At 40.1% G+C, this 11,989-nt stretch overlaps 2 protein-coding genes across 2 annotated transcripts; one reads left to right on the forward strand and one right to left on the reverse strand.

Annotated features, from left to right (window-relative positions):
- The first annotated feature begins 727 nt into the window (after positions 1-727).
- On the forward strand, positions 728-2,126 carry LOC141846738 (uncharacterized). The gene is made up of 3 exons (XM_074734778.1): positions 728-1,600; positions 1,662-1,917; positions 1,990-2,126. The coding sequence occupies exons 1-3, from the start codon at positions 728-730 to the stop codon at positions 2,124-2,126; spliced, it is 1,266 nt and encodes a 421-aa protein (XP_074590879.1).
- A 213-nt stretch (positions 2,127-2,339) lies between these two features.
- Positions 2,340-9,163, reverse strand: LOC141846242 (zinc finger CCCH domain-containing protein 3-like). Its single transcript, XM_074734248.1, has 7 exons — positions 8,716-9,163; positions 8,316-8,482; positions 8,052-8,105; positions 7,432-7,548; positions 6,977-7,294; positions 2,923-3,171; positions 2,340-2,825 (listed from the first exon to the last, which is right to left on the reverse strand). Exons 1-7 carry the CDS (start codon positions 8,777-8,779, stop codon positions 2,553-2,555), a joined length of 1,242 nt encoding a protein of 413 aa, XP_074590349.1. The 5' UTR covers positions 8,780-9,163; the 3' UTR covers positions 2,340-2,552.
- Between the last annotated feature and the right edge of the window lie 2,826 nt (positions 9,164-11,989).

Here is an 11,989-nt window from a genome sequence, read left to right on the forward strand (position 1 = left end):
AGTTGACCACGACGGAGGACATTATCTCGACTTCGTCGAGATTTCGACCCTTATCCACTTCAACAAAACTGCTCTGCTATAACCAACTCAATTATGCCTCGAGAGCAAAATGTCTATATACTAATTATGGTTCATAGATGTTATAACACAATTATTTTTACAATAAAAGTGAAATCCGCCATCCAATCAGTCCCACACAGTCGGTCTTACGACCATTTGTGAGGAGATAAATCGAAATTAGCAGTTGACCACGACAGAGGACATTATCTCGACTTCGTCGAGATTTGAACCCTTATCATTTTCACAAAACTGCTCCGCTATAATCAATTCAACTATACCTCAAGAGTAAAATGTTATATACTACTAATTATGGTTCATAGATGTTATAACACAATTATTTTTACAATAAAGGTGAAATTAATACAGTTTCGTTGATCGAGTCCTTTTTTTTTATGATAATAAAAATAAAGATTATTTTTTAATTTATAAATATTTAGAATTGGTTTGGTTCAATTGTGGAAAGCCACAATGAAGTGATAACTGTCACCTCCTCCCTCAACGCACCTCTTCTTCCATTAAAAAACTCACAGACGCTTCAAATCCACCAAAGCGCCGCGCCCGCGCCCTCTGACGCCCCTCCAATGGCCGATTCTCCCTCTTCGATTCCTTCTTTTAATATCGATCTCCTTCTCCTCCGACCTTCCTCCATTACAACCATCCAAGCTCGATGCCGACAGGAAGAGGCGGCGGGGACTCCGCCTTCTTCCTCCCCTCCACGAAGTCGATGCCGCTGTACGACCCCGCCGACGGCGACGACGACGGCGGCGACGCGGAGATCCGTGGCTTCCGGACCTTCCTTCGGTGGATGTGTCTCGACCAGTCGGACGCGTGCCGCGCCGCGTTCTCATGGTCGGTCTTCCTACTATTCGCCGCCGCCGTCCCGGCATTCTCCCACTTCGGCCTCTTTTATGCCGCTGATCGACGCCCCTACGACCTCGTCGGCCAGACCTCCCTCACCGCCGCAGCCGCCCTCTCGTTCCTCACCCTCTCCGCCCTCACGCGCCGCTACGGCCTCCGGCGCTTCCTCTTCCTCCACATCCGCGCCGACTCCGACCGCGTCCGCCACGCCTACGCCGCCGAGATCCGCCGGTCCTCCCGCCTCCTCGCCGCCCTCGTCGCGCCCTGCTTCGCCGCGGAGACAGCGTACAAACTTGCCTGGTACGGCGCCGGCGCGGGGAGGGTTCCCTTCTTCGACGGCCACCCCGTGGCAGGCGGGTGCTTGGCCTGCGCCCTCGAGCTGGCCTCGTGGATCTACCGCACGGCCAATTTCTTCCTCGTCTGCGTCCTCTTCCGTCTGATCTGCCATCTGCACATCCTCCGGCTGCAGGACTTCGCGGCGGTGTTCGAGGAGGAATCCGACGTGGAGGCGGTCCTCCGGGAGCACCTCCGCGTGAGGCGGCAGCTCAAGGTCATCAGCCACCGCTTCCGGGTCTTCATCCTGTTGGGCATGGTCACGGTCACGGCCAGCCAGTTCGCGACCGCACTCGTCACCCTCCGCCCCAACTCCGACGACAACCTCTTCAACACCGGCGAACTCGTCGTAAGTCTCCTCACTGGCCATTACCAGAAACCCTAAAAATCCAACCTTTGGGATTTTGCAGTTGTGCTCCATCGTCCTCGTGACGGGGCTGTTCATCTGCCTGCGCAGCGCCGCCAAGATCACTCACAAGGCTCAGGCGCTGGCGAGCCACGCGACCAAGTGGCACATCTGCGCCACGTTGGAGTCCTTCGCCATCGGCCGGCCATCAGAGGAAGAGGAAGAGGAGGAAGGGAGCAGTGAGGAAGAGGAACTGGAAGGCACCAAGGTCTTGCATCCTCATGCGCACACCATCAGCTTCCAAAAGAGACAAGCACTGGGTAAGGATCGACCTGACTGAACAATTCAAATGATATGATAATCGAATCACAATTGCAAATCTGTTTGTTCAGTGACGTACCTGGAGAACAACAGAGCAGGGATCACCATCTTCGGCTTCACCATGGACAGGGCCTGGCTCCACACCATCTTCATGCTTGAGGTGGTGCTCTTCCTGTGGCTCCTGGGGAAGACCGTAGGCATTTCTTGAGACTTCAATTTCTCCATTTCCTGTTTTATTGTATAAACCACACACATACAGATACAAAATAATGAATCATGATTCATAATCTAATCTGATGGTTTACCAACTAAACTCATAGATAATCCTAGTTTTCCTTATTCTCACATTGAAAAAGATCAGTACTTACCTTGCGGCTAAATTATCGTGTTTATTCAGACAGACCAGCTTTACAGTTGAAACTGAAAACAGAAAAAATCTTGCAATACAACAGAGTTTGGTTTTTCATAAATCTGGGGAACAAAATTGTTTTAACTTACAACAGTTTCTGCCATTAAGACCATGTCTCCATGAATTCCACCCAGACTTAGAATTGGTAAGCTCGATAGGGCAGGTGAAAAGAAAGCAAAATCTCCATCTTGGAACAATGATCAGAATGGATGTAAACAGTTCTTATCATGGAGATTCTTCCTGAGCTTCAGTTTTTGGAGTATCTGTGGAAGTATTTCCGTGCTCATGGTTTTCTAGATTGTGTCGTCCGGATTTTGAGAACTGGCCGGGCAACTTTGATGACTTGATGTTTTGGTTGGAAAGTGCTACTGAGGAGACAGGATACGAGAAAGACGGCAGAGGATAGCCATAATATCCAATGAGTGGATGGTCATATCGGCAAGCTGTTCCAAATTTGCAGCTTCCATATGTTGTGTAAAAGGTGCAAACAGGCTGACCCTGTGTGAGCAGATACACAGAAAGGGAAAACATGTAGCTCTGTTTGTTAAAACTGAAGTGAGACGAGCAAAGGAAAATGAAGGGAGAAAAAATTTACCGGTCTTAGGGGTAGCCCCAGTGGTCCTATGGTCGCAATAGCTGCTTGATTCTGCTCTTTTGGATGGTGGTACTTGCATGAGATTCCATACTTGCAGTTCCCAGTTTTCATAAAATATTGGCATTCTGGTTGATCAGGTCTCTCAGGTAAGCTTTGTGGCAGGCTAAAGTCCGGTCGTTCTCGATGCTTTGAGTTGGATATCTGGTTAGGTGGACGCCCATCCACAGAGGTCATGTGGTTCATGCTTCCCTGGCATGAAATTACAGTTTCTAAAGTGCCATAATGGATGAATTCGAGTTGTAAACATCATTCATTAGCTTCTGTAGATGTTAAAGCATGGATACCACAACTGGACAAAGCACTCATTTGAAAGTGGAAAACAATCACATCCATGTCAATTCATAAACAGTATGTATAAATATCTAAACCAGGAAGTAATCAGTTAGAAATAATTCGCCGAAGTTTACAATTTTTAAAATCCTGAAGAGTCCTCTAGTAACTGAAGGGAAGAGAGGTGTGTGAAGTGGATTCTATTGATTGTGGGGAAAGGAAAAAAAATCAGATAAAGGTATATGAGGAATTTACCTTTCAACAAAATATCAAGATAAACAACCCTGCTTGAAAAGTTGAAACTTGACTGCAAAAGTTGAAATCCCTTAAAGAGGTAAAAAATCAAGAGGTCATTATGAGAGCAAATTAGCATGGAAAATCACATATAACTAAATGGCAGGAAAATGATGGATATTTCTTATGTACTTTTAGGAAAGATTACAATTATAGTCATCACAAAATTGTTATGGACCGTGAGCAAGCCCATGCAGCAAACAAGAATCTGGAGTCCATCAAATATAACAGATACACGCACGGCAGATTTAGAAAGAATGGTGCATATCAAGATAATTGTTTCAGCATTGAGGGCTTGCTCACGGTCGTGAAGGAGTGTTGGTTTTCAGTAGAATTGAGTCTAACATCTTTTATTTTTAGCAAGAATAATCCTTTCTTACTCAGTGTTTGTTTTCTTCCTTCTTCGTGAAGGAGTGCCATAGTTGTATTTAAATTGCTGGAATGATGCAATAAAGAGGAAGATTGAGTTTACAAAAAGAAATCAAGCCCCTAGATCAAGAGGTTCTCTAATTCCAACGAGCCTCAAATTCACATTACAACCATAGGTTGTAAAGGTCGTAAAACCAAGAAAACAAAGATTGATTCCGCCGATCACCAGTAAACCGTCCCATTATGTGATCCATATCCAAGGGCCATAACAAAAACTCTCAAGGCCACAAATATATGAATGTAGAAGTGTTGGTAATGGACTATGTCTACACTCATCTAATTCTTTCTACTCGGTGTACAAACGTTGAGATGTTTACAATACCTTCTAGTTATTCTATAATTATTTAGATTTAATGCGCCAGGTCTCTAGTATGTCATGAAAATGATCTTGCCAGCATGAGCTGCTAACATGCTAATGGCATATCATCTTCAAGAATGGCCAACTTTCCGCTACTATCAGCCAAGTGTGGCTCTTGTAGCTTTCGTGGCAATTCTACAATTCACATGACAACCACATGCTACTATAGTCTTCATTTGTAGAGTATCTAAAGACCATGTTTGCATAGTAAGTTGCAATTTACAAGGTATTTTACATATTATTATCATATCCTAGCTACATAAAGGTTTGTTTATCTCCTAAAAAATATGTATGAAGCAGCAAAACATGACTTGATAGCCTGTTATTGTTAAAAGTGTATCAATCAATAACAACGAAGGAAAAATTAATAGCATCAACTACCCTAATAAACAACTAAAGATACTGAAACTATCACTAGAAGTAAGTTTAACATGGAGTGCCTAGAATATTCTGTTCTTTCTCAATGCGTTTAAAAAAAGTAGCAATTGCAACAACCAGATACGTGCCAGATAACCTAATTTCAGGCAAATACCAGTAGAATAAAACTATCATGCCTGGCAATGAGGCTTAGATTGCAGACAAATAGCAAGTAGCGTGATTCGGAGAAGCAGAAACTGGAAAAGAGATTTTGTGCCTTCTATAATTTTTTAGTAACAAAGCTGGCTCATACTAATGTGTGATATATAAATCCAAATGTTGTAATGCCTAAAGGTGTGGACCACTAATACCATAATAATCCAAGATGACTTAATCCCATAATCTCTGCTCAAAAAATCTCTAGCTACAACATATGTACGTTTGGATTTGAGAGTTTTGCAAGACTAACGCATCAAGTGCATAACTACTACAATACATAACGTACTAAACCTCATGAACTTCAGTTGGAGATAGAAGTTGCTTCTTCACTCACATCTACAACTGTGATCTTGAGTTTATTTGTGCACTTGCCTCCGAGAGTTACTCCGTTACTTGTATGATATTCTCCTTTTTACTATACCCTTTGAGCATCCTATACTAGGGATCAATTTATCACAAGATTAATTCAAAAACCATGATAATTGTCATGAATGCTTAGTTAAATAATTTTGATCAACATTATAAACTTGTTCGTCTAGATCTATTTTGAGTTATTATTTCTAGGTTGTACAGAATAGGGACTTCTGCCTTATTCTTCATAGAATATTCATTATGATCAATAGGACAATGTTCTCATCGTTTTCGATGCAAAACCAGTAATTCTCCATCAATGCTCTCTATGATGCAAACATATTCACATTCTGTACCTATCTTTGCTTGAACTACTATGAAGAAACAACTGCATGATTCTATTTGTCTTGCAGCTAACTTTGGCAGCCAGTTCAGTGCCAAACCATACAAGTAGTAATTGATTTCTATCATTTACCAACAATATTTAAATTATTTTTTGTCAGAAAACCATCAACCCACCATCTATCCATCTGCAATTCAATATTTCCTTTACAAAACCAGACAATATTGTTATTTGCTATTCTGTTCTTTTGATTATCCTATAGAAAGACAATAATAAAGCTGCACCATATGCTGTCCATATTTCACAAGCTCTTATTTCAAGTTTTCCATATCTGGAAAACATTGCTTCAATATATACTTCTTTTAGTTTTTGAGTTTAGGCCCTCAATGATTAGGTGCATTAGACTAGACTCTAGTTTACCACTTAGCTTCCTCTTCTCATTGATCAACATGCATATCTCCAGTATATGGTAACACGTGTGCCTGACTAGTTAAAAGATTGAGTCCATGAGTTCATGCTGCCATTATAAAATTACTGTAGACAGCTAGGAGCTAATCTGTAAGTATATAATTCTTTTTGAGAACATGCATCGTAAGAGTATTAATGATTTAGCCAGGCATTGACTTGATTTAGGCAGAAACTTGGTAATTCTGACATAGCTATGATATTTCATATTCTTCTCCAGTATGCCTTAAACTCTTCTACACGTGAAAATCTATGGCATGCTAGTATTAATGATTGAGTTGCATTTTTTTGTGTGTCTCTGTTTCTAACATCTAGCATGATTGAGCATGATCGAACACTGTCTAGCTCAAACTCATGAATGTGTTTGCCAGTTTGCTTCAATCTATTTCAGTACCAAACAGTATACCAAAGATATAAATTACTTTTTCAAAAATGAACATTTTTCAGTATTTTGACTTACATTGAGAAAAAGGCATTCAAAGATATCAAAATTAGTATACTTTTATGATAAGGAGTAATTTCCAGAAATGGCAAATAAACATGATATGACAAAACTGCATCATAAAAGCAAGCGACAAATGGTCGTAAGTTGCATATAAGACAAAAATATACTACAAGAGCATAAAGGGACTAAAATCATTCAAGAATGGAATTTTGTAAGAAAAAGAAATTCCTTTAACTAAATTCATTGTCAATATCAGTTAAACAAAATACTCCTATTTTGGTGATTTGAAATGTGAAGCATAAATATCACCTTAAGAAATAACTTTGTAAAACTATAACTTTACATGTCAAACAAGATGAAAATAACAATGTAGTAATAAGATTTTAACAAACCTGAGGTAGTAGCTTCATTTAGCTAACTTGAAGAGTTTTGGTTTCAAGTTTTAAGGTATGTAGCTACTAACCATGTAAGTGCTCCAACCCTGCTGCACAGTCATAGTTCCTTGGGTTGGTGGAAGAACAAGTGGTACATAAGCTGGGAGAGCATGCATATGTGGACTAGACATGTAAGGAACACTTGATAAAGACCACGATGAGAGTCCACCCATTACCGGAGGTGCTGATGTTGTTGCCACAGAACTTGGATAGCCATAGGCTGGGGATCCTGTAAGAGGGATTGTTGCTCCGGTAGTGGCAGGCTGAGGATCAGGATGATTGAATTTGCAGGCATATCCATATTTACATGATCCAGTTTTCATGTAGTAGGCACAGTGCTTTTCATCCTGAAGATCAAATCAAATGAAAGCTGCTCAATTAGCTAGCAATTAGAAATCTAATTATATTAACCGCAAGAGGTCTTGGAAATTATAAAGCAATTATAAAATTGAATTGAAAAAAGGGGCCAACAAACAACAGATACCTTTCGGATAGGTAGTCCTAAAACATTCAACTGAACCAATTTTGTGTTGTGTTTTTCTCGTGGATGATGATATTTACAGGTTGTTCCATACTTGCAAGTTCCTGTTTTCAGGAAAAACTGCAACAGTAGTTGAACAATTAATGTGAGATCACAACCAACCTTTTTATTTCTTTCATTTTAGTTGCACCAATCTTCTAAGAATGTTCCTACCAATTATAGTTTTGCAAGAAAATTTTCTTTTGACAGTAAAGCTATAAAAAAAATGCATATCAAACACAGCCTAAGTTTTTTCCTCTCCTTGCTTCTCTCTTTATGAAAAGGAAGAACAATAAGGCAGAGAGTCCAATTTTATCATGGCTTTCCTTTTGTATCAAAGTTGACTTGTTTATGGCATTATACTAAGATCAAATCTTAAATCAATGGTACTGCCCAGTGCAGGTTCAATGAGGTTTACTTTTTTGGATGTAGATCCAATTGGAAAACATAATTTAGGGAAATAGGAAAATGAATTTTAAGGAGTCACATACAAATTGAAGTCACCAAGTAAGCCAAAAGATTGATCTTCTCAAATTTAAAAAATCTGCCTAAATCGCATTGCAGTTTGGTTTAGGAAAATACACCTGGCAATCAGGTTGACCATCTCTCTGAGGCAGTTCAGCGCCAAACTGATTATTCTGCAAAAACCAATTAAAATCAAATTAATTGCAACAACAGAAAGTGACAGAAATTGATTTTTTATATTTGTCCTTCAATGAAACAACCATTTTAGCAGTTGGCGACTCAGGACTATTTAACCAAGTTAACATACAATACAAAGAAGCATCATATTCAAAGAAGATTAAGCAAAAAACATTTAGCCATATATTGCACTCCATGGCTCTCACCTGCCCGGTGTATGTAGGATGATTGTACTTGCAGCTGCTTCCATATCTACAGTTACCAGTCCTCAAATAATAAAGACAGTTCGGCTCGCCTGGGCGATCAGGATAAGGACTCATCAGTCTTTCAGCTCCCTCTTGGCTGTGATCAATCTTTAACTGCCACATAGTTCCTGTGATCAGAACCATAGGATTTAATTAGCCGCTTATCCAGAATGGCACCGAATGATGTTTTTACTTTCCCTATTTACCCTAAGCAAGTTCCTTTCCTCCCCCGAAGTAGAGACAGATTGTACATACAGAGAAAATAACTTATAACCATGACATGAAACGCAAATCCGTAAAAAAGTTCACAGATGAAAAAACAAAGGAACAAAAGAAGGAATCCAATAAAGCCAGAAACCACCTTCCAGATTATCCGGCGAGGCATTTGACAAATTGGGACCAGCATTGTGCCTGACTTCGACCATCCTCAGGCGCCAGGCGTAACAGAAAACCCTACTTACCAAGTCAAAATCCTACCCACGAAGCACCAATCAAATCCGAACTAGAACCACAAACTTGGCGGAAAACGACGCGCCGCCAGTCACCGCCGAATACACCTCCGATCGGCGATCAGAATTATTCCCCACGCGATTCGGCCTTTAGCATTCCGAAACAGGCGGTGCACCGACAAAATCCGTGGGAGGAAATCCACGGCCAAATCAGCTTCGATTCAGGCCCCCAAACGGGCGCAGAGAAGACGGCGAAACTGGTCTTCCGACGAGGTCTTGGATCTCGACGGATCGCTCCGGCGATCGCCCTCCCTCACTCTCGTCCTCCTCTTCCTCTGCTCTCTCCCCCTCGCCCCTTTATTTTATTCTGCTCATTCTTTAATCGGAATGCTACACGAGGAAGACGAAACCGAACGATGATGAGGTATTTATTCCTCGATAATAAATCTCATTTTTATTTTAAATAAACTAAGGAATCGACACACAAGGCTACCTACCTACTCATTTGGCACACAAGTGGGACCTCCTTTTTGGATCTAATGAGACTCGCTGTAAAATCGGCGGTAGGTTGGTTTGGGCTAGCAAATAGAACACGTACGGAGAGGGAGGAATCGAATGTAAGCAATCGGACCTGGATTACGTACGCGGGATTCGTACGCGATCGAGGTGGCAACGCTCTGACCGTCTGAAGGCGGGAATCGGCCGCGACGTGGCAGGGCGCGTATGGACGCGCGTGGGGAATGAGACGTCGAGGCGAAGGCGGCGTGATGCCGCGCGAAGCGCAGGCGTGCGGGAGCGAGTGGAGCGGAGACTGGAGACGGCGACGCTCACGTTTATCGGATGTGGATGGCGGGCCCCGCGTGATCCCCATCGGATGCATCTCGTAGGACAGCATACAGATTACCCACGTCAACTATTACCACTTTTGACGTGGATTATTTTGTTTTTTTCTTTCCATTTTGCGCGTGGTGCAAAATGAAGTCTCAATGATTCATTATGAAACACGTTATGAAAATCAATTAAACACATGTTTTTTAAATGAATTAAACATGAATAATATTTTTTTATATTTATTTAATACATATAAATCAATTAAATAAATAAATTTAAATATATACATTCAAGTAGTTACTTAGTTAATGAATAATATCCAAACTACATATATCACAAAATTTCTTATCCAATTTATATTTAAAAAATCTTAAATGAATAAATAAATTTATAATATTAAACTCACTAATTAATAAAATAAATTTAAAAATATAAAAGTTTCAAGCACCTCAAATTAGGAATTAGATAACGTAAATGAATCAAACTCAGACCAAACTTAAACTTACCCATTCAATAAAAAATTAATATTTTAAAATAGCTATTTTTCGCGAGCGAGCTCGTAAGACAAATGAGATTAAGAACAAATTCCAATGACTAGAGTGCCTTACCAACATATCTTCTTGCAACAGATAATTAGTGATATGTTTCAACAATAAAAGTGGAATTTACCATTTCAACAGTCTTACACGATCGACTCCATCATCATTTATGAGGAAGTAAATCAAAAAATTACAGTTGACTACTACGGAAGAGAATAGTCTCGACTTAGCTGAGATTCAATCCTTGTCCACTTCAACAAGTCTGTCTCATACTAACCAACTGAATTATGTCCTAGGGACAGATAGTCAATGACATAGCCAGAATGCAAAGTTGCATCATCCCCAAATGAAACAGGTTGCTTCATCACCAGCATTGCTCAATGCCTCTTTGTCTCTTCTCTTCTTATACTTGTAGGTTTGGCCACTGTTTTATGAAACTTGCTCCAGACTTTAGATACAAAGGTAGTTCGTCATCGCATGGTAATCAGATGCTCACCACGATGCAAGGTTGCATCATCCCAACATAGAGCAGGTTTGCTTCATCACCAGAATCTCTTCCAACAGTGCAAGTTTAGTTGCTCACCACAGACAACTCGATAGTCCTCAAATGATCTATAACGAAGATGAATGCTACATCACTCACTCGCTATTCTACCTGCAAATGAAGTCAAATATCTCAATAAGTCTCATATGATGCAGCAATCTACAATTCCAAACAGAGATGTTGTCAGCAGGCTCACTTCACCAATCAGAAGAAAAATGGCACAATTGAGCTCCTCATATGAGTGAAGCACTACATTGTATTTGGAGAGCTTTCTGCCAGATTGCCCATGAATATCAACTTGCGGTCCTAGAAATTCAACAAAACAAAAGACATCCTGATTAAATAAATATTGTATAAGAAATGAAAAACTAATGTAGTATCCTACCAAAACCACCAAGTCTTGCAATGCTTCTAAGAGGTATTGATCAGATGTCATTGGAATGTAAAAGGAACATTATTAGATCACAATTATAAGCAGCTTTAAAATTGTTACAGCCTGAGCAGAGCAGCCATATAAATGAGCATATAAGCAAGGGCTAGATATCAAAGATGCAAAGAATATTACCTTGATCAACGAAGTGTTGAAAGATATCAGAACCTAGAAGTCCTAAACTTTGAGTTTACTGTGCACAGTAAAGTTTTGAGTAATCAAATAGACACATAAAACATTAAAAGACTGGTGTGAGAATACAGAATCACAAAACATATAAAAAGGCAGAGTTAGGAGTTAGGGCTTTAAAGCTACAGAAAAGCCAAAAATGAAAAAATCTGAATATGTTTGATTGATGATGTTTTAATAAGTTAGGAAGATGAGATATGCCTCCTTTCTTCCTTCTCTTCTTAAGACAAGACAGTAGGAATCCCTGAGAAAGTTACATGTATCATTGCTATAATCCTTCACTTCTATATCAAGTTTATCATTAGATAACACACGGCATTTCCTAAATTATTTTGCTCTTGTTCTTTCCACCCTCCTTGCTTCCTTCTCATGACAGGAAAACAGACATCTGTATCATCTCAAGGAACATTGATTATATTAATTATAAGATAAAGCAAGTGAAGTGCCAATACTTGGACTTTTCAAGTAGCATACTAATCAGTTCAACATTCAGATTTTATGGTCAGTAGTAGAAAAAAAAAATACATAATTTTCAGAGCCAAGCACCTCAGCAAAATTATCCCCTTCTAGTGTAAGATCATAAATAATTTAGCTACATAAGTTCATTTGAACATGTAAAGGATGACAGTCTCTGAAGCAAAATATGTTAACCA

This window comes from Curcuma longa, chromosome 15, assembly GCF_044706935.1.
Source record: "Curcuma longa cultivar G26 ecotype Majalengka, Jawa Barat chromosome 15, ITB_CL_G26_1.1, whole genome shotgun sequence".
NCBI classification, from domain to species: Eukaryota; Viridiplantae; Streptophyta; class Magnoliopsida; order Zingiberales; family Zingiberaceae; genus Curcuma; species Curcuma longa.